The sequence below is a fragment of the Mirounga angustirostris genome, unplaced genomic scaffold, assembly GCF_029215605.1.
Source record: "Mirounga angustirostris isolate CCGP_5_RB_7025 unplaced genomic scaffold, mMirAng1.0.hap1 SCAF_8, whole genome shotgun sequence".
Lineage (NCBI taxonomy): Eukaryota > Metazoa > Chordata > Mammalia > Carnivora > Phocidae > Mirounga > Mirounga angustirostris.
Window position 1 is genome coordinate 721,514 of NW_026991716.1, and position 23,839 is coordinate 745,352.

A 23,839-nucleotide genomic window follows, 5' to 3' on the forward strand; every position below is an offset into this window, starting at 1 on the left:
GTAAAAGTTGGGTATTCATCCTTTCTGAGGGCTGAGTAATATTCCATTGTATATATGGACCACTTCTTCTTTATCCATTCATCTGTTGAAGGGCATCTCGGCTCTTTCCACAGTTTGGTTGTTGCAGACATTGCTGCTGTGAACATTGGGGTGCATGTGGCCCTTCTTTTCATTACATCTGTGTCTTTGGGGTAAATACCCAGGAGTTTAATTGCTGGGTCACAGGGAGGCTCTATTTTTAAATTTTTGAGGAACCTCCACACTATTTTTCAAAGTGGCTGAACCAACTTGCATTCCCACCAACAGTGTGAGAGGGTTCCCCTTTCTCCACAACCTCTCCAACATCTGTTGTTTCCTTCCCTGTCCATTTTTTCCATTCTAACTGGTGTAAGATGGTATCTCAATGTGGTTTTGATTTGAATTTCCTTGATGACTAATGATGATGAACATTTTTTCATGTGTCTGTTAGCCATTTGTATGTCTTCTTCAGAGAAGTGTCCTTTCATCTCTTCTGCCCACTTTTTGACTTGATTATTTGTTTTTTGGGTGTTGAGTTTGAGAAGTTCTTTATAGATCTTGGATACCAGCCCTTTATCTGTAGTGTCATTTGCAAATATCTTCTCCCATCCTGTGGGTTGCCTCTAGTTTCATTGACTGTTTCCTTTGCTGTGCAGAAGCTTTTTATCTTGATGAAGTCCCAAAAGTTCATTTTTGCTTTTGTTTCACTAGGCTTTGGAGATGTATCTTGAAAGAAGTTGTTGTGGGCGATGTCAGAGGTTACTGCCTATGTTCTCCTCTAGGATTTTGATGGATTTCTGTCTCACATTGGGGCCTTTCATCCACTTTGAGTTTATCTTTGTGAATGGTGTTACAGAATGGTCAAGTTTCTTTCTTCTCCATTTGGCTGTCCAATTTTCCCAGCATGATTTATTGAAGAGAATGTCTTTTTTCCATTGCATGTTTTTTCCTGCTTTGTCAAAGACTATCTGACCATAGAGTTGAGGGTCCATATCTGGGTTCTCTATTCTGTTCCATTGGTCTATATGTCTGTTTTTGTGCCAGTACCATGCTGTCTTGGTGATCACTCCTTTGTAATATAGCTTGAAATCAGGCAACGTGATGCCCCCAGCTTTGTTTTTCCTTTTCAACATTTCCTTGGCGATTCGGGGTCTTTTCTGATTCCATACAAATTTTAGGATTGTTTGTTCCAGCACTTTGAAAAATGTCATTGGAATTTTCATTGGGATGGCATTGAAGGTATAGATTGCTCTGGGTAGCATAGACATTTTAACAATGTTTATTCTTCCGATCCATGAGCATGGAATATTTCCCCATCTTTTTGTGTCTTCTTCCATTTCTTTCATGAGTGTTCTGTAGTTCCTAGAGTATAGATCCTTTACCTCTTTGGTTAGGTTCATTCCGAGGTATCTTATGGTTTTTGGTGCTCTTGTAAGTGGAATCGTTTCTCTAATTTCTCTTTCTACACTTGCATTTTAGTGTATAAGAAAGCAACTGATTTCTGTGCTTTGAGTTTGTATCCTGCCACATTACTGAATTGCTGTATGAGTTCTAATAATTTGGGGGTGGAGTCTTTTGGGTATTCCACATAAAGTATCATGTCGTCTGCGAAAAGAGAGAGTTTCACTTCTTCTTTGCCAGTTTGAATACATTTTATTTCTTTTTGTTGTCTGTTTGGTGTTGCTAGGAGTTGTAGTACTAAGTTGAACAATAGTGGTGAGAGTGGGCACCCTTGACGTGTTCCTGATCTTAAGGGAAAGGCTCTCAGCTTTTCCCCATTGAGGATGATATTCGCTGTGAGTTTTTCATAGATGGATTTTATGAAGTTGAGGAATGTTCCCTCTATCTCTATACTCTGGAGAGTTTTAATCAGGAAAGGATGTTGTATTTTGTCAAATGCTTTTTCTGCATCGATTGAGAGGACCATATGGTTCTTCTCCCTCCTCTTATTAATGTGTTCTATCACACTGATTGATTTGCGAATGTTGAACCACCCTTGCATCCCGGGGATAAATCCCACTTGGTCATGGTGGATGATCCTTTTAATATATTGTTGGATCCTATTAGCTAGGATTTTGTTAAGGATTTTGGAGTCCATATTCATCAGGGATATCAGTCTGAAATTCTCCTTTTTGATGGGGTCTTTGCCTGGTTTGGGGATTAAGGTAATGCTGTCCTCATAGAATGAGTTTGGAAGTTTTCCTTCTGTTTCTATTTTTTGAAACAGCTTCAGTAGAATAGGTATTATTTCTTCTTTGAATGTTTGGTAGAATTCCCCAGGGAATCCATCAGGCCCTGGACTCTTGTTTTTGGGGAGGTTTTTGATCACTGCTTCAATCTCATTACTGGTTATTGGCCTATTTAGGTTGTCAATTTCTTCCTGTTTCAGTCTTGGGAGGTTATAGGTTTCTAGGAAGGCCTCCTTTTCATCCAGATTGCTCAGTTTATTGGCATAGAATTGTTGGTAATAATTTCTTTTTTTTTAAGATTTTATTTATTTATTTGAGAGAGAGAGAATGAGAGACAGAGAGCATTAGAGGGAGGAGGGCCAGAGGGAGAAGCAGACTCCCTGCTGAGCAGGGAGCCCAATGCGGGACTCAATCCCAGGACTCCAGGATCATGACCTGAGCCGAAGGCAGTCGCTTAACCAACTGAGCCACCCAGGCGCCCCTGTTGATAATAATTTCTAATAATTGTTTCTATTTCCTTGGTGTTAGTCATGATCTCTCCCCTTTCATTCATAATTTTATTAATTTGGGTCCTTTTCTTTTGTATAAGTCTGGCCAGTGGTTTATCGATCTTATTAATTCTTTCAAAGAACCAACTTCTAGTTTCGTTGATCTGATCTACTGTGTTTCTGGTTTCTAATTCATTGGTCTCTGCTCTAATCTTAATTATTTCTCTTCTAATGCGTGGCTTAGCCATCGTTTGTTGCTTTTTCTCTAGTTCCTTAAGGTGTAAAGTTAGTTGGTGAATTCGGGATTTTTCTATTTTTTTTGAGTGAGGCTTGAATGGCTATGTATTTCCTCCTTAGGACGGCCTTTGCAGTATCCCATAGGTTTTGGACCGATTTGTTTTCGTTCTCATTGATTTCCATGAATTGTTTAAGTTCTTCTTTAATTTCCTGGTTGACCCAAACATTCTTGAGCAGAGTGGTCTTTAGCTTCCAAGTGTTTGAATTTCTGCCAAATTTTTTCTTGTGATTGAGTTCCAGTTTTAGAGCATTGTGGTCTGAGAATAAGCAGGGAATAATCCCAATCTTTTGGTATCGGTTGAGACCTGATTTGTGACCCAGTATATGGTCTATTCTGGAGAATGTTCCATGTGTGCTCGAGAAGAATGAGTATTCTGTTGTTTTAGGGTGGAATGTTCTGTATGTATCTATGAGGTTCATCTGGTCCAGTGTATCATTCAAAGCTCTTGTTTCCTTGTTGATTTTCTGCTTAGATGATCTGTCCATTGCTGAGAGTGGATATTGAGGTCTCCTACAATTAACATATTGTTATCAATATGACTCTTTATTTTGGTTAACAGCTGGCTTATGTAGATGGCTGCTCCCATGTTGGGGGCATAGATATTTACAATTGTTAGATCTTCTTGTTGGATAGACCCTTTAAGAATGATATAGTGTCCTTCTGTGTCTCTTATTACAGACTTTAGTTTAAAATCTAATTTGTCTGATATAAGAATTGCTACCCCAGCTTTCTTTTGAGGTCCGCTGGCATGGAAGATGGATCTCCATCCCTTCACTTTCAGTCTGGATGTATCTTTAGGTTCAAAATGAGTCTCTTGTAGACAGCATATGGATGGGTCCTGTCTTTTTATCCGATCTGCAACCCTGTGCCGTTTTATGGGAGTGTTTAGACCATTCACATTGAGAGTGATTATTGAAAGATATGAATTAATTGTCATCATGTTGCCTGTGAAGACATTGTTCTTATAGACTGTCTCTGTAAATTTCTGTTGTATATCACTCTTGGGGTCTTTCTCCTTTTATAGAACCCTCCTTAATATTTCTTGCAGGACCGGCTTAGTGGTCACATATTCTTTCAGTTTCTGTCAGTCGTGGAAGCTCTGCATCTCTCCATCCATTCTAAATGAGAGCCTTGACAGATAAAGTATTCTTGGCTGCATGTTTTTCTCATTTAGTACCCTGAATATGTCTTGCCAGGCCTTTCTGGCTTGCCAGGTCTCTGTGGATAGGTCTGACGTTATTCTGATGTTCCTCCCTCTGTACGTAAGGAATCTCTTCCCCCTAACTGCCCTTAAGATGGTTTCCTTGGTTTCAAGATATGCAAGTTTTACTATTACATGCCGGGGTGTTGGCCTGTTTTCCTTGATCTTAGGAGGGGTCCTCTCTGCCTCTAGGACTCGAATGTTTTTTTCATTCCCCAGATTAGGGAAGTTCTCAGCTACGATTTGCTCAAATACATCTTCTAGTCCTCTCTCTCTCTCCACTCCCTCCGGGATTCCAATTATTCTGACATTGGAATGCCTCATGGTGTCACTTATTTCTCTGATTCTATTTTCATGGATTCTGAGTTGTTTTTCCCTGGCCTCCTCTTTTCCCTTTTTATCTATTATATTGTCTTCCAGGTCGCTCATTCTCTCTTCTTCCTCAGTTACCCTAGCTGTTAGATTATCTAGATTGGATTGGATCTCATTGATAGCATTTTTAAGTTCTGCCAATTCACCTTTCATTTCTGCCCTTAGAGACTCTATGTTGCCATTAATTGATTTCTCCATTCTAGCCATTGTCTTCACAATTGCTAGCCTGAATTCCGTCTCTGACATCTTGGTTATATCTGCATCAATTTGTAAATCTGCAGCATAAGTCATAATCTCTGAGTCTTTTCTGTTTTGGGGGCTCCTCCTCCTAGTCATTCTGTTGATGGGTGTTTGAGGGAATGTATAGAGTCCAAATTATTGACCAGAACCCAAGCAAGATACACCTGTTTTCTTGGGACCTTAGGGTTGCTGGCCTCTTGTTTTCCCAGGCTGTCTTCTGGGGGAGGGGCTTGCCACGCTGTTACTCAGGCAACCCTGTTTGGGCGGAGTTGCCCTGCTCCCCTGTGGTCAAGGATGGGCTCAGCGGGAATGAGTCTCTGGGGATTTTGTTCTCTGGCAGCTTTCCCTGGTGGCTTTCTTCATCTCTTCCGTGAGTCAGAGCAGAAGAGACCATTTCAAACCCTCTGCCTCAGAGCAGAGAGATTGCAGTCTGTTCTTCAGTGAGCTCTCCAGGCCACACTATCTCTGTTTCTGTCCGTGCTGCTATAAACTGCAGCGTCCTGGGTTGTGCGCCTCTCCGCAGTGCTCCCATTCCTGCCTCCAGGATGGGGTATGTCTCTGCCCTTTGTGCTTCTAAAAACGCCAGCCACTCCCAGTTCGCACTCGCAACCCCTCCACTCTGGGTTTCCACCCCGGGAACTGCCCTAAAGTCCTTTCCCCGCTGCTACCCATCTGTGAGTCTCTGCCCCATCCGCAGTGTGTGAGGCTGTCGCTCAAAGGCGGTGTAGGATCCCCACAGCCAGGCACCCTCCCACTGCCGTTTATCCTCCAATATCTGCCTGTGGAATCATGGCTCCCCGCTTCGTACCTCAAAACCAACCACCTGTGATATTCTGTTTGTAGCGATCCAGATTTTCTTACATCTCAGGCTGGTTTTGTGGGTGCTCAGAGTGGTCGGTAGATATCCAGTTCAATTCTGGGGGCCAGTTGTAATAGGGTCCCCTACTCCTCCATCATCTTTCCCCCTGAATCCGAGACTGGGTTTTAAAGATAATATGCTAATTTATGGAGTGAGCATTAATACCTACAGAAAGGGGAACAGTATAGCAAAGATATAAATGAATGGAGTCTTTGGTCATTAACGGACATTTGATTTAGCTAAATGGTCAAAAGATGTATGACAGATCTTTGGCTGAAGCATACTTTTTTCAAGATACTAAATTATGTGAGTGTTTTATCCCATGGGTCTATATGCTGGTTACATTGAAGAGTATATAGAAATATCTGTTCAAATGGTTCATTTGTTCACCCTTCCATGTGTTCATCTACTCATTCATTCATTTACGTTGTTAGCTAAATGTCTTCTAGATTTGGCATTTTTGCTAACATAGATGAATAAAACACTTTTTTTAAAAAAAATCTAAACAGAACTCATTTTCTGGTGGAAGAAATGACAATGTAAGATGAAAAATGAAGTATCTTTATATGACTTCATTTTTCACTGGGCACGGTGCTAATAAATTAGGGTAGCTTTGATATGAGCACCAGGTGATATACTCAACTAATGAATCTTTGAACATTATACCAAAAAGTAATGATGTATTATACCTTGCTAGTGGAATTTAAATTAAAAAAATTAGGGTAGCTTTTTAAAAATTAAAATTTAATTTAATTTACATATAGTGTATTATTAATTTCAGAGGTAATTTAGTGATTCCTCAGTTTCCTGTAACACCCAGTGCTCATTACGTCAGTGCCATCCTTCATGCCTATCACCCAGTTATAGGGTAGCTTTTTTTTTTTTTGTATCTTCTCCTCAATCTTTATTTGCTACTTTCACTTCTTATCCCACCAAGGCAAAATGGAGAGGACAACAAAAGGCCACAATGTGCTTTGTTATTTTGGTTATTAATTGTTTGATATAATTGGCTGCTCCCAAATTAGGAACATAAATTTTTATAATTGTTAGATCTTCCTGTTGGGTAAACGCTCCAGGTATGATATAGTGTCCCTCTTCATCACTTACTACAGTCTTTAATTTAAAATCCAATTTGTCTGATATAAGGATTGCTACCCCAGTTGTCTTTTGAGGTCCATTGGCCTGATAAATTGTTCTCCACCACCTCACTTTCAGTCTGGAGGTATTTTTAGGTGTGAAGTGAGTCTCCTGTAGAAAGCATATGGATAGGTCTTGCTTTCTTATCCAATCTGATACCTTGTGTCCTTTGATTGGAGCATTTGCCCCATTTCCATTCAGAGTAACTATTTAAAGATGTGAATTTAGTGCCATTGTATTGCCTGTAAATTTTCTGTAGATTGTCTCTGTTACTTTCTGGTTTATGTTACTCTTGGGATCTCTCTTCACTTACAGGATCCTGCTTAATATTTCTTTTGGTCTGGCTTGGTGGTCACATATTCTTTCAGTTTTTGTCTGTCCTGGCAGCTCCTTATCTCTCCTTCCATTCTGAATGACAGCCTTGCTGGATAAAATATTCTTGGCTGCATGTTTTTCTCATTATTACCCTGAATATATCATGCCAGCCCTTTCTGGCCTGCCAGTCCTCTGTGCATAGGTCTGATGCCAGTCTAATGTTCTTGCCCCTCTAGGTTAGGGAGTTTTTGTCTTGAGCTGCTCAGGATTTTCTCTTTATCTCTGAAATTTGCAAGTTTCACGATTATATGTTGTGGTGTTGATCTATTTTTATTGATTTTGGGAGGGGTCATCTCTACCTCTTGGACATGAATGCCTGTTTCTTTACCCAGATTAGGGACATTCTCAGCTATGATTTCCTCAAATATACCTTCTGTCCTTTTCTCTCTTTCCTCTATCTTTGGGACCCCAATAATTCTGATATTGTTTCCTTTTATGGCATCACTGATTTCTCAAAGCTTTTCCTCATGGTCCATTAGTTGTTTTTCTCTCTTTTCTTCTGGTTCTTTCCTTTCCATCAACTTGTATTTTGTGTCACTTTCTCTCTCTTCTGCCTCATTTACCCTAGCCTTTAGAGCATCCAATTTAGACTGCATCTCAGGTAGGGCATTTTTAATTTGGCCTTATTAGATGTCATTTCTGCACTAAGAGATTCTCTAGTGTCTTTTATGCTTTTTTCAAGCCCAGCAAGTAAGTTTATAATTGTTATCCTGAATTCCAGCTCTGACATTTTACTTATACTTATATCAATTAGATCTGTAGCAGAGAGTATTACCTCTTGTGCATTCTTTTGCTGTGAATTCCTCCTTCTAGTCATTTTTCCCAGAGAAGAGTGGATGAATGAGTGAGCACTATCAAAGATATCAACCACAACCCAAGCGAAATGCACACTGGACAAATTGAAGAGGTCAGAAATCAGAAAAGAAAAGAAAAAGAAGAAAAAGGGAAAAAAGGGAAAGAAAAATAAAGGGGGTGGTGGAAAGAGAGAATATAATCTCACAGGGTGGACAGAACAGGGTGATCCACTTGGCCCTGAGTGTATTTTGTTCTGTGTGTTACTGTGGAAAGAGCCGAGATGCCCTTCAACAGATGAATGGTTAAAGAAGATGTGGTCCATATATACAATGGAATATTACTCAGCCATCAGAAAGGATGAATACCCAACTTTTACATTAACATGGATGGGACTGGAGGAGATTATGCTAAGTGAAATAAGTCAAGCAGAGAAAGTCAATTATCATATGGTTTCACTTATTTGTGGAACATAAGGAATAGGATGGAGGACATTAGGAGAAGGAAGGGAAAAATGAGGGAGAGGGGGTATCGGAGGGAGAGATAACCATGAGAGAATATGGACTCTGAGAGACAAACAGGGTTTTAGAGGGGAGGGGTGAGGGGGAATTGGTTAGCCTGGTGATGGGTATTAAGGAGGGCACGTACTGCATGGAGCACTGTGTGTTATACGAAAACAATAGATCGTGGATCACCACATCAAAAACTAATGATGTATTGTATGGTGACTAACATAACATAATAAAATTTAAAAAAATAAAATAAAAGAAGAAAAAAAGAAGACACTAAATCCCAAAATTGTAAAGAAAGCAAAATTTTGTGTGTGTGTGTATACACAAAGACAAAATTGAATAGAGTGAAAGGAAGCCAAACATGAAGAATATATCTATAAAGTATAAATGTAAAAAGTGTTAGTTGAAAAGAGACTTAAAAATAAGGAGCTGATACCTTGCGAATTTAATTTAAATTAAAAAAAACTAAAAGAGAGGAGTGGGGAAAGAGTAAGGGGGGATAAAGAGCTGATAAAATGAGAAATTAGTTGAAAAGGGGAAAAAATGAAATGGAAAATTTTATTCTTCTATATATAGCTGTCAAATTTTCCCAACACCACTTATTGAAGAGACTGTCTTTTTCCATTGCATATTTTTTCCTGCTTTGTTGCAGATTATTTGACCATAGAGTTGAGGGTCTATATCTGAGCTCTATATTCTGTTCCATTGGTCTATATGTCTGTTTTTGTGCCAGTACCATGCTGTCTTGGCGATCACAGCTTTGTAATATAGCTTAAAATTGGGCAACATGATGCCCCCAGCTTCGTTTTTCTTTTTCAACATTTCCTTGACTATTCGGTGTCTTTTCTGATTTCATACAAATTTTAGGATTGTTTGTTCCACCCCTTTGAAAAATGTCATTGGGATTTTGATCGGGATGGCATTGAAGGTATAGATTGCTCTGGGTAGCATATACATTTTAACAATGTTTATTCTTCTGATCCATGAGCACGGAATATTTTTCCATCTTTTTGTGTCTTCAATTTCTTTCAGAGTGTTGTGTAGTTCCTAGAGTATAGATCCTTTACCTCTTTGGTTAGGTTTATTCCGAGGTATCTTATGGATTTTGGTGCTATTGTAAATGGAATCATTTCTCCAATTTCTCTTTCTACAGTTGCATTGTTAGTGTATAAGAGAGCAACTGATTTCTGTGCATTGATTTTGTATCCTGCCACATTACTGAATTGCTGTAAGAGTTCTAGTAATTTGGGGGTGAAGTCTTTTGGGTTTTCCACATAAAGTATCATATCATCTGCGAAAAGAGAGAGTCTGACTTCTTCTTTGCCAACTTGAATACCTTTTATTTCTTTTTGTTGTCTGATTGCTGTTGCTAAGACTTCTAGTACTATGTTGAACAATAGTGGGGAGAGTGGGCATCCTTGACGTGTTCCTCATCTTAAAGGAAAGGCTCTCAGCTTTTCCCCTTGAGGATGATATTCGCTGTGGGTTTTTCATAGATGGATTTCATGAACTTGAGGAATGTTCCCTCTATCCCTATACTCTGGAGCGTTTTAATCAGGAAAGGATACTGTATTTTCTCAAGTGCTTTTTCTGCATCGATTGAGAGGACCATATGGTTCTTCTTTCTCCTCTTATTAATGTGTTCTATCACATTGATTGTTTTGTGAATGTTGAACCACCCTTGCATCCCAGGAATAAATCCCACTTGGTCGTGGTGGATGATCCTTTTAATGTATTGTTGGATCCTATTAGCTAGGATTTTGTTGAGAATTTTGGAATCCATATTCTTCAGGGATATTGCTCTATAATTCTCCTTTTTAATGGGGTCTTTGCCTGGTTTGGGCATTTCTTTCTTTCTTTCTTTTTTTAAGATTTTATTATTTATTTATTTATTATTTATTTATTTATTTATTTAACTTTCAGTTAACCAACATAGAGTACATCATTAGTTTTTGGTGTAGTGCTCAATGATTTGTCAGTTGGGTATAACACCCAGTGCTCATCACATCACCTGCCCTCCTGAATACCCATTACCCAGTTACCCCATACACCAACTCACCTCCCTTTCCACAACCCTCACTTTGTTTCCAGGAGCCAAGAGTCTCTCATGGTTTGGCTCCCTCTCTGATTTCTTCCCATTCAGTTTTTCCTACCTTCCCCTATCTGCCTTTTTTCTTATATTCCACATGAGTGAAACCACATGGTAATTGTCTTTCTCTGATTGATTGATTGATTTTAGAGAGAGAGAAAAAGAGCACATGCACAGGAGCAGGGTTAGGAGCAGAGGGAGATGAAGGGGAAAGAATCTTAAGCAGACCAGACAATGAGCACAAAGACTGATGGGGCTCAATCTCATGACCCTGAGATCATGACCTGAGCTGAAACTAAGCTCAACCAATTGAGCAACCCAGGGACTCCACCAAGAACTCACCTTTAATGACACCTGGCCTATAATGACCCTTAACTTACAGGCCATATCTCCCACTTCTACAAGTGATTTCTGCCTCCTATACACTTCCCGCTGCCTCAAGAAAGAGAGAAATACAAGATGCTTATGTTTCTTCATTACTCCAGAGACTCTCTTCCTATAATTCATACAATTTATTTTCTTAGTATTGATAATGAGGTCTTAAAGAATACAGACCAAAATTCCTCTCTCTATAAACTACTATTTAAAAAGGACTAACAGTGTTGCAGAAAAGATTTAAGGTATTTCACTACTTCTTTAGCTAAACCAAAAAGAGAAAATATTTTATGCAAATTCTGCCTTAAAGGTGAGAAATTAAAATACCACAGTCTAGGTTTTTAAAAATTAGGTATATCATCTTCCTATAGAAATTTCATTTTTTAATGTTCAATTAAGAAAAGGATACCTTTGTTTTATTTATTGTGCTACTGAAAAAATTTAATATTGATGTTTAATCTTGATTTTACTTGGCTGTTTTCTCCATTGGAGTGTAGTTAGTATTTAGACAAACTGTTTAATTTATATTTGAGAGCAAGAGCTCTGTGGCCTTGCAAGACACATGCTGCACTGGTGCTGACACAGTGAATAAACAGGAGAGTGGCTGATGGATGGATGCAGATGAGCCTCTGCTGAAGAGGGGCTCCACTGTCTCATGAAGGTCATGAGTGTAAGGGCCTCTTCTTCCCAATGAGTCTCCATACTGCCCCTCTTACATCTTTGTTTCTCAGAGTGTAGATTAGAGGGTTGAGACTAGGGGTGACAACAGTATAAAAGAGGGCAATGAACTTGCCTTGATCTTGAGACTTTCCTGATGGTGGCTGCAGATATACGCAGATGACTGGAATGAAAAAGAGGGACACAACCATAAGATGGGCTCCACATGTCCCAAAGGCTCTCTGAAGTCCTGTGGTTGACTTCATCCTCAGCACAGCCCGGGCAACGGCACCATATGAGCTGAGAATGAGGATGAGTGGTATGAGAACAAAAATGGAGCTCATGATCAGGAGGGTCAGCTCATTAACACTGGTATCAACACACGATAACCGCAGCAGTGCTGGAACTTCACAGAAGAAATGGTCCATTTGGCGATGTCCGCATAGGGGTACCCAGAAGGTAAAGGAAGAATGAAGTGCTGAGGTGGTAAAGCCACTGACCCAGGAAGCCGCAGCCAACAGGTGGCAGAAACGAGGGTTCATGAGGACAGCATAATGCAAGGGTCTACAGACAGCTGCATAACGGTCGTAGGACATCACCACCAGGAGGACACACTCTGTGGTTCCCAGTGCAAGGGAAAAGTAAAGTTGAATCATGCAACCGATGTAAGAAATGGTCTTTTCTGGGCCCCAGAGGTTGACCAGCAACTGAGGGATGGAGCTGGTAGTGTAGCAGAGATCCAGAAAAGAGAGGTTTGAGAGGAAGAAGTACATGGGAGTGTGGAGATGGGCGTCCAGGTACGACAAGATCATGATAAACAGGTTGCCTATCAATGTCATCAAGTAGAATATCAAGATAACCACAAAGAGAACTACTTCCAGATGAGGCCAATTGGAAAAACCCAGTAGAACAAAGTATCCTTCAGAACTTGCATTTTTCCCATCATCATTCATTTCTTTTTATCTGAGGAAAGAAACACATACATTCCAAAAACGTAAGAGAATGCTCCATATATCACAGGGAGACATGAAAAAGAAATAGAAGCCAGTTTGAAAGGCCTACCACTATTAAAATCTGGGAAAGTTTGACATTAAGGGAACTATGATACTAATGAATTGAAAAAATAAGAATCCCTAAGCTCATATTGCTATATAAAAATATATATAAATTAATTGATTAGTGGAGAAAAAATTATTCCTGTCAGTAGGATTCTAATAGTATGTATAGAAGGAATAGTAGAGTTAAAAAAGATAAATAGATGCTAAAAACTAGTGAAAAGGAATGTCATGAGAAACAGGATATTTCTATGGTCTAAAATACCTCCTTGCTAATTGCTCCTTAATTACAAAATGAAAAAGAATAAACTTCACAATAGAAAATGGTGCTGGACATCACCATAGCCAAAAATACCCAATGTTAACATCACCAATGTTGAGACAAACCAAAATCATGTGTCTACCGACATGATGTTCTGAGCAGAACATAATGTCACTTCAGTGACATTCCTGCCAAAAATGCACAGCCTGATTCTAATAACGAACATGAATAAGACAAACTGAAATTGAGACAACTTGGACAAAATAGGTAGCCTGTAGTCTTCAAAAATATTCAATTAAATGAAGACAAATAAAGGCTGAGGACCTGATCCAGAATAAAGAAAGGCAAAGACACATGTTATCTAAGTGTGTGGCCCTGGACTGGGAAAATAACCATTAACAACATTATTGAGAGTACTGAAAAAATTTGACTATGGACTACAGATTAGATAATAATACTGTATCCATATTATATTTTCTGTTTTCTGAACTCTACAGTGGTTATGTAAAATAAAGTCCCTATTCTTAGGGAAAAAAACATTGAAGTATTTAGGGGTAAAGAGACAAAATGTCTCCATCTTACTCTCATGTGGTCTGAAAAAAGATGATGTTAGACAAGTAGGTAGGTAGGTAGATGGATGGAAAACATCTTTTTAGGCACAATATACACTGTTGCTGGATCTGCTTAAAGGGTTAATGGTAGTTCTTTGTACTACTTTTGCAACTTCTCTGAAAATTAGAAATTTCACCATAATAAAAAATTACAAAAAGTAAATATAAAATAATTTTTTTCACTTTTATATTTTATCCAGATATTTACCATGTTATGGAAAAATATCTTCTTAACTGTCAAAAACTCATTCCATCCCAGGCTGACATCTAGGCAATAGTATCTTGAAAACTTCCTAACATAGCTAACAGAAGAAAATTTCCATGGAACAAATAATCTTTTTTTGATGAATAGCTTTAGTTTTCTTGTCAACATTTTCAGTCTATTTCCATTTATGTGATTATAAAAAAACAGAATAATTGTAATCCCAATAAGCTCACATGGACAAAAAGTCACTACGAACGATATCAAATTTATCACTGATTTCAAACTGTTTTCTGTAGACCCCCTGATCTGCAGGGGGTATGTTCCAAGGCCCCCAGTGGATGCCTGAAACCACAGATAGTACCAAGTCCCATATATACTGTTTTTCCTACATATACATGCCCATGATAAAGTTTAATTTATGAATTAGGCACAGTAGAGTTAACCATAGCTAGTAATAGAGCAATTATAGCAAGGGACTATAGTAAGAGTTATGTGAGCGTGGTGTCTCTCTCAGATATCTTATGGTCCTCACCCTTCTTCCCCTTGTGATGCTGTGAGATACTGAGATGTCCATCTGATGAGATGATGTGACATGAATGACACAGGCATGGGAAGTAGCTTTGGGCTGCTATTGACCTTTGATGAAGCCTCACTAGGATCAGCTGCTTCTGTAGGCCACGGTTGATCACAGGGTCACTGACACTGCAAAAAGTGAAACCTCGGGATAAGGGGGCTAGTGTACACAGGGTGAAAAGTCTAGAGCTTCAGTTAAATATTCTGGTAGAAAGAACCTTATCCTCTGATTGTTTGCTTGCACTAAGAGCTTGTTTCTAAGCTGAACATTAAGGTACAAATAGAGATACAAAAGAGAAACACGGATATACATCAACTCATGACATGAACAAAGCTGGAATACTTAGTTCCTATGAACAGATCTGTGACATGGAGTGGGTAGAAAGAGATAGAATGTTTCACAGAGGACGTGTAAATAGAACTGATTTTGAAAAGAGTGATTTTTAGGAAAAAGAAGATATAAAATCTTTGAAAGAGCAAAGGAGGAAGAACATGAGGATGGAGGGAAATAGAAAGTACACTGACCATCGGGCTTAAAGCTGAATCTGTGTCTGTCACAGGCCTGAGGAAGTTGTCCACATTATTCCCTCCTGTCCAGGACAATAACTGAGGCACTATTTGAATTCTGGCCATAATTTATAATTTCTACATATACTTTTATTCTCCAATGTTAAGAAGCATTCTGAATATTTATTGAAACTACTGAATACCTATCATTTAATATACTGTGGTTAGTGAATCTTATGTTTCTTTTTTGTTAGAAAAATTAAGTACCTTTCTCTATGACCCAGCAATTGCACTTCTGGGTATTTACCCCAAAGACACAGATGTAGTGAAAAGAAGGGCCATATGCACCCCAATGTTCACAGCAGCAATGTCTGCAATAGCCAAACTGTGGAAAGAGCCGAGATGCCCTTCAACAGATGAATGGATAAAGAAGATGTGGTCCATATATACAATGGAATATTACTCAGCCTTCAGAAAGGATGAATACCCAACTTTTACATCAACATGGATGGGACTGGAGGAGATTATGTTAAGTGAAATAAGTCAAGCAGAGAAAGTCAACTATCATATGGTTTCACTTATTTGTGGAACATAAGGAATAGCATGGAGGACATTAGGAGAAGGAAGGGAAAAATAAAGGGGGGAGGGGAATCAGAGGGAGAGATGTACCATGAGAGAATATGGACTCTGAGAGACAAACAGGGTTTTAGAGGGAGGGGAGGAGGGATTGGTTAGCCTGGTGATGGTTATTAAGGAGGGCATGTACTGCATGGAGCACTGGGTGTTATACGAAAACAATGGATCATGGATCACCACATCAAAAACTAATGATGTATTGTATGGTGACTAACATAACATAATAAAATTTAAAAAAATAAGTACCTTTCACAAACAGTTCTATCTCTTAGGTGATTCTTTTTTCTCTTGTGGGTTTTCAGTCTTTTATGGGAGAGACTTGATGTTACCTTTTGTTGTAGTTAGTATGACAAGGCTCTGCCTCATTCAGCTTTGCTGTGTCCTTTCCCTCCTTCCACAGCCAATTATCCCTCACACTTCCTAATAAGCTATAGGAAAAAAAAAAAAAGAAAGAGGAAAACAGAGAGGGAGACAAACCATGAAGAGTCTTAACACTAGGAAACAAACTGAGGGTTGCTGGTAGGATGGGATGCGGTAACTGGTTGAAGGGCACTAAGGAGGGCTTGTGATGTAATGAACACTGGGTGTTGTATACAACTGATGAATCACTAAACTCTACCTCTGAAACTAATAATATACTATATGTTAATGAATTGAATTTAAATTTAAAAAGGGAATAATCACATACCAAAAAAAGAAGAAAGAAAGAAAGAAAGAAAGAAAGAAAGAAAGAAAGAAAGAAAGAAAGAAAGAAAGAAAGAAAGAAAGAAACCACAGCAGAGCAACCTGTGGTTACCTCTCAATTACCCCTTCTACAAATGCAACTCTTGAAAAAGATATTAGAAATGGCTACTTAATTGAGTTTCAGCAGGAAAGTTTAAACAGTGTGGCCCAAGGCTGTAGGTCTTATTCAGGCCTCATCACTCTTAATCAGTAACTAGTTGTTACATGAATCTAGGCCATGTTCTATAGCTCAGAGGCCATCCAGGATGAGCACACAAGTGCAGTGCTTAAGAAGAAATTCTCTTGTAATTTAACAGAAGTTTAATACAAAGAATTATTAAACCGTGGAAGGAGAGTATAAAGATGTACATAGAGTTGTAAAGGATATCTTGGACCAAGGGACAGTACCCAAGAAAAGCCGAACTTGGAAGGGGGGCTCCCTCTCCATGGCTGAGGGTCCAACCTCACTGAAGCAGGAGTGACTGCAGCCCACTGGGTGAAGAAGTCTGCTGTGGCTGAACCAAACAACAGCAATAGACAGGAAATCATGAAGACTATTTCACATAGAGGTCACTTTCTTTTGAGGGATGATGGGAAAAATCCCGAGATTCTCTTTTAATTTCCCTAGAATGGGAGATAATACATAATGTAAATAGGATCCCAACTGCCATTGCTCCTCCCAGTGCAGATATACTTTCTTCTTCTTTACACAGTTACCTGAATAACTTGGTGCACTAACTGAAAGTGCAGCTGTGAGGTGTCATTATCTATTGCATGACTCACACCTAGCATTCTACAGAAGTTAGAAAGGGGTAGGAGATGAGGGACAAAAGGACACCAGGCATAACTACAGAAAAGGTAGGAATTTTATAGTTTAATTTTCTTCCTACTGGAAAAGAGAGAAAGAAAGGCTTTATCACTAGTTGTTTTGTAGGCCATGCAATGAAATATCTCCTCTCTTTTTCTGAAGTAAGGCACTATGGAGGAAAAATGGTGGACACAAGTCTTTCCACATCTGCAAATCGCTGGTCAGCTTACTTTCTTTCTAATGTTAGTCCTTTTATGCTCTTACCTAGTACTTAAGCAGTACTTGTCCCTCCTGTGTCTGTCCACATTCCCTGCATCTGTCTTCAAGATCTATGCCCTCCTTCCTTGTGGACCTATCTGACCTCCGGTTTTCATCTCCTTGAAATTGCCAACATAAATGGCTGACCACACCACATATTCTAATCTACTATATCAAATTAGGAAAATGGAGTCTGAAAATTACTGATTATCATTGCTATAAAAGAGAGAGTCCTGCGTTTACCATAAAGATTTGGTTTTAGCTGAAAGGAGGAACTGATGAGAGTCTTCAGTGTACCAAGGGTTGGACCCTTTTCCTAGAGCAACTGGAGCCTTTATGGAAACAAAAGAATATGACTCATTTCTCTTGACTAGGGCCATTGGGAGGGTAAATCCCAGAGAGGCAATTAATGTTCTTCCAGGAGTTGTCCCAGTTAGAACAGTTCTGAAGGATATCTTTAACATGATACCACACTGTTGTACTTAAGGTAACAATGAATCTACAAACCAATCATCACTGATACAAATACTTTAAACTGAGTTTATAGGGAAAGGAATGGGTTGTCTTGAATTACCTGAAATTTCTTCCCCAATACCTCATTATGCTAAGGGCCAAATCTGAGGGATAATTTGTCAGAGGTAGTCTAGTTTGGGGAGGGAAGGGAAGTTTGAAACATTTTTTCTTAATTTTGATGTACTTATTTTTATTTAAATTCAGTTAATTAACATATAGTGTATTATTAGTTTCAGAGGTAGAGTTCAGTGATTCATCAGTTGCATAGAACACCCAGTGTTCATTATTACATCACAAGCCCTCCTTAGTGCCCATCACCTAGTTACCCCATCCCCCCACCCACCTCCCCTTCAGCAAACTTCAGTCTGTTTCCTAGAGTTAAGAGTCTGTTATGGTTTTTCTCCCTCTCTGATTTCATCATTTTTTATTTTTCCCTCCCTTCCCCTATGCTCCTCTGTCTTGTTTCTTAAATACCACATATGAGTGAAATAATATGACAATTTTCCTTCCATGATTGACTTATTTCACTTAGCATAATACCCTCTAGGTCCATCCATGTCATTGCAGATGGCGAGATTTCATTGTTTTTAAATTTAACTTTTCATTTTTAAAATTTTTTCCTGTTTTTTTAAACTTTTTTAAAAATTTGAATCCAATTAATTAACATATAATGTTGTATTGGCTTCAGAGGTACAGGTCTTGACTCATCAGTCTTATATAATACCAGTGCTCATTACATCACATGCCCTCCTGAATACCCATCACCCCGGTACCCCATTGCTCCACCCCTCTGCCCTCCAGCAACCCTCAACTTGTTTCCTATGATTAAGAGTCTTTTACGGTTTATCCTCCTCTCTGGTTTCCTCTTGTTTTATTTTTTCCTCTCTTTCTCTGTGATTCTGTTTTTTTTCTTAAATTCCACATATCAGTGAGATCATATGATAATTGTCTTTCTCTGATTGACTTATTTTACTTTGTGTAATAACCTCCAGTTCCATCCATGACGTTGCAAATGGCAAGATTTCATTTTTATGATGGCTGAGTAATATTCCATTATATATATGTATATGCATATGCATATTCCATATGTATATATATATGTGTATATATATCCCACATCTTCTTTATTTATTCATCTGTCAATGGACATCTGGGCTCTTTCGCGTTTGGCTATTGTGGACATTGCTGCTATAAACATTGGGGTGAAGGTGCCCCTTTGGATCACCACATTTGTATCTTTCAGGTAAATACCTAGTAGTGCAATTGCTGGGTCATACAGTAGCTTTATTTTTAACTTCTTGAGGAACCTCCATGCTCTTTTCCAGAATGACAATACCAACTTGCATTCCCACCAAGTGCAAGAGGGTTCCCCTTTTTGCACATCCTCGCCAACATCTGTTGTTTCCTGACTTGTTAATTTTATCCATTCTGACTGGTGTGAAGTGGTATCTCATTGTGGGTTTGATTTATATTTCCGATACCAAGTGATGTGAAGCATTTTTTCATGTGTCTGTTGGCCATTTGGAGGTCTTCTTTGGAGAAATGTCTGTTCATGTTATTTGTCCATGTCTTCACTGGATTATTTGTTCTTTGGGTATTGAATTTGATAAGTTCTTTATAGATTTTGTATACTAGACCTTTATCTGATAAGACATTTGCAAAAATCTTCTCCCATTCTGTCAGTTGTCTTTTGGTTTTGTCAACTGTTTCCTTTGCTGTGCAAAAGCTTTTAATTTTGGTCAAGTCCCAATAGTTCATTTTTGCCCTTGCTTCCCTTGCCACTGGAGACATGTCTAGCAAGAATTTGCTGCAGCCAACGTCAAAGAGGCTGCTGCCTCTGTTTTCCTCTAGAATTTTATTGGATTCCTGTCTACATTTAGATATCTCATCCATTTTGAATTTTTTTTGTGCATGTGTATGATGTAAGAAAGTGGTCCAGTTTCATTCTTCTGTGTGTGGTTGTCCGATTTTCCCAATACCATATGTTGAAGACACTTTTTTCCATTGGATATTCTATCGTGCTTTGTATGAGATTAGTTGACCATAGAGTTGAGGGTTATTTCTGGGTTGTGTATTCTGTTCTGTTGATCTCTGTGTCTGTTTTTGTGCCCATACCATACAATCTTGATGATTACAGCTTTGTAATATAGGTTGAAGTCCAGAATTGTGATGCTACCATATTTGGTTTTCACTGGGTGTTATAAGCAAACAATGAATAATGGAACACTACATCAAAAACTATTGAAGTACTGTATGGTGACTAACATAACATGATTAAAAAAAGAAACATTTTTTAAATGTAATACATAAAACTATACAAAAATTATATCATGAGTTAATGGGTTAATGAATATTTTTGAATTTTATATTGTTTCTAGCTAATATGTTCCATTTTGTACCAAAGAAAATCTTGGTATGAAAATCATCTATTATGATAAATTTAAATTTTATATTTTTATTTTTTTTATTCATTTGAGAGAGAGAGCATAAAAACAGAGGGCTAGTCAGAGGGAGATGGAGAAGCAGACTCCCCACTGAGCAGGGAGCCCAACGTGGGGCTCGATCCCAGGACCTGGATATCATGACCTGAGCTGAAGGCAGACACTTACCCATGTTAGCCACCCAGGTGCCCCAAAATTAAATTTTTCAAATTGTAATTTTTAGAGACCAATCTGTTATTTCCTTTTCTATTTTAGAGAAGTATGAGAAACTATCTCTATTATTCTGAGAATTCAATAATAAAAATACATAAACATTTCCCACAGGACTTAATATAATCAGTCAATACATGTAAGCTGCTATTACTGTTATATTGAATTTTAATTTGAACTGATATTTTAAACAATTCTACATTATTTCTTTGTTATTATTCATTTTAGATATTAAAAGTATTAAGAACAAAAGACTTGCATTCCCACTACTCAGAATCATCAACTATTACTTTTATCATATTTATTTCCAACATTTTAACACATAAAATATCACAGATAAAGCCCATATCCTCTTTAACTCCCATTCTCTAACCAGACACCCAACCCAGAGATAACCACTATCATGAGCTTAGCGTGTATAATTTCAGCTCACTGTAATATATATTAAAAATTATTTAAATAATAGGGACGCCTGGGTGGCTCAGTCGGTTAAGCGTCTGCCTTCAGCTCGGGTCATGATCCCAGGGTCCTGGGATCGAGTCCCACATCAGGCTCCCCGCTCTGCGGGGAGCCTACTTCTCCCTCTGCCTCTGCCTCTCTCTCTCATGAATAAATAAATAAAATCTTTTAAAAAAATTATTTAAATAATAAATATTTAAATATAAAATATTATCAACTACTTACATATTTATAGTTTAAATTTCTCTACTTTACCAGAGCAGAATTTAACCAGTGATACAGTGCTAGCAGAATTCCGTCTCCAAAATCTGGGAAATGTCTAACCACCTGGGTTGTATCAGACTGTCCAGTATTCTTCATGCTTAGTCACCAGATTTGTAGGAGAATTTTTTGTCTCTGCCAATCTACTGGGTGCTACCAGATGTTAAGGTTTTTATGTGCAATATTATGAACTCATTGGGAAAACATGGATGTTATAAAATGATTTAATTACAGCAAGTTATTTCTTAAGCAACAGTTCTCAACTTTTTGGTTTTCCTTCAACACACTTGAGAGATGAAACATACTGGCAGTATGTGACTTTCAAAGTCACTATATCAAAAACTAATGATGTATTGTATGGTGACTAACATAACATAATAAAATAAAATTATATTTAAAAAAACAAAACAAAGTAACTTCTGGCAGAAATATGGGCTCTGACTCCATAGTCCCCCTCAAAGATAAGAAACCAATGTAAAACATTTTAATTGTAAAACCATCATAGACCACAGGGCACAAGTCATGAATAAGAGACCAGAAGGGACAAGTGGTATTAATTCATCACTGTAGGGTCCTGGTTAATGGAGTGTTTTATTTAAGAAGAACGTGAATTAGCACAGATCATAAACTGGACCATCAGGGATGGGATATCAGCTGTAGCTGAGCTCCAGGCACTGGTGTTTATTTATTGTTGATATGATTTCCTTTCCTTCAACTTTGTGAGGTGTCAGAAAAACAACACACACCAAAGGCAAGAACGCACACCAGCAATGTAAGGTATGGCAGCACCACTGAGGCTGGGATAGAACACAGCTTGGGGTCACTCGGGTGCCAGAGGCTGTTCCCTCTTATCTCACTAGGATAAATGTTAACATAAAGGGGGAAAAAGCAGATGAAAATTAGGCTATTTCAAAAATTATCCCATTGCCTACTCTCTAAGATTTTGCCTGGTCATTTATTAGCTTAGTAGGTTCACATATGGGCTAGATCCTATAAGGTCAAGTTGACAAAAATAAATTGGTTATTTAAGTTGATCATTAGACTTCTGGGAAGATGCCAGAGAAGGAGGACCTTAAGCTCACCTTGTCCCACAGATACAACTAGATAACATTTACATCAGTATAAATAAGCCAGAAAAGGACCTGAAGACTGGTGGAACAAACTCAACAACTAAATGTAGAGAAGAAGCTGAATCAAAGAGGGTAGAGAGGGGAGAGATACAGTTGGAGCTAACCAGACCCACAGGACTGCCTGTGGGAGGGAGGGATGCCATGGGCACAGAAAGGGGAGAGAAACTGAAACAGGAAGAAACAGAAAATTTGAGCAGACTGATTACCAGCAAACAAATTAAATCAGTAATCAAAACACTCCCAATAAACAAATGTCAAGAGCCAGATGACTTCACAGATGAATTCTACTAAACATTTAAAGAAGACCTAATACCTATTCTTCTCAAACTATTCCAAAAAATAGAAGAGGAAGGAAGCCTTCCAAATTCATTCTATGAGGTCAGCATTGCCCTGATGCCAAAACCAGATAAGGACACTACCAAAAAAGAGAACTACAGCCAATATCTCTGATACATATAGACGTAAAAATCCTCAACAAAATATAAGCAAACCAAATCCAGCAATATTTTAAAAAATCATTCACCACAACCAAGTGAGATTTATTCCTGGGATGTAAGGATGGCTCAATATTCACAAATCAATCAACGTGACACATCATATGAATAAGGGAGAGAATAAAAACCATATGATCATTTCAATAGATGAAGACAAAGCGTTTGACAAAGTACAACATCTGTTCATGATAAAAACTCAAAAAAGGAGGTCTGAAGGGAATGTACTTCAAAATAACAAAGGCCATATATGAAAAACCCACAGCTAACATCATACTCAATGGGGAAAAATGGACAGTTTCCTCCCAAGGTCAGGAACAAGACAAAGATGTCCACTCTCACCACTTTTATTTAATATAGCACTGAAAGATCTAGTCACAGCAATCAGACAACAAAAAGAAGACAAAAAGACATCCAAACTGGTGAGGAAGTAGTAAAACATTATCTGCAGATGAAAGGATCTTCTATAGAGAAAACATGAAAGACTCCACCAAAACAGTACTAGAACTGATAAATAAATTCAGAAAGGTTGTAGGATACAAAATCAATGTACAGAAATATGTTGCATTTCTATACACTAAAAATAAAGCAGCAGAAAGAGAAATTAAGGAAACAATCCCATTTACAATTACACCAAAACCCATAAGATACCTAGGAGTAAACCTAACCAAGGAGATGAAAGACCTGTACTCTGAAAACTATTTACAAAACAGGATGGAAGAAATTGAAGATGACACAAACAAATGGAAAGAAACTCCATGTTCATGGATTGGAAAAACAAATATTGTTAAAATGTCCACACTACCCAAATCAATCTGCATTTCATGCAATCCCTATCAAAATACCAAAAATATTTTTTACAGAATGAGAAAAAGCAATCTTAAAATTTGTATGGAACCACAAAAAACCAAAAATAGCTGAAGCAATCTTAAAAAAGAAAAACAAAACTGGAGATAACACAATTCCAGATTTCAACTTATTCTACAAAGCATTAATAATCAAAACAGCATGGTGCTATTATCAATGCTAAATAAACCCTCTCAGAAAATAGAGAAATGATTTCTTCCCAAGTCATGTAATGAAGCCAGTATTAA

The 23,839-nt window shown here is 38.1% G+C and overlaps 1 protein-coding gene and 1 long non-coding RNA gene across 2 annotated transcripts in view; both read right to left on the reverse strand.

Moving 5' to 3' along the window:
• The window catches only part of LOC135365512 (uncharacterized), a 214,727-nt gene that overhangs the window by 10,342 nt on the left and 180,546 nt on the right, over positions 1 to 23,839 (reverse strand). The window lies entirely within an intron of this gene.
• On the reverse strand, positions 11,608 to 12,555 carry LOC123837152 (olfactory receptor 2J3). Its single transcript, XM_045866079.2, has one exon. The coding sequence runs from the start codon at positions 12,553 to 12,555 to the stop codon at positions 11,608 to 11,610; it is 948 nt and encodes a 315-aa protein (XP_045722035.2).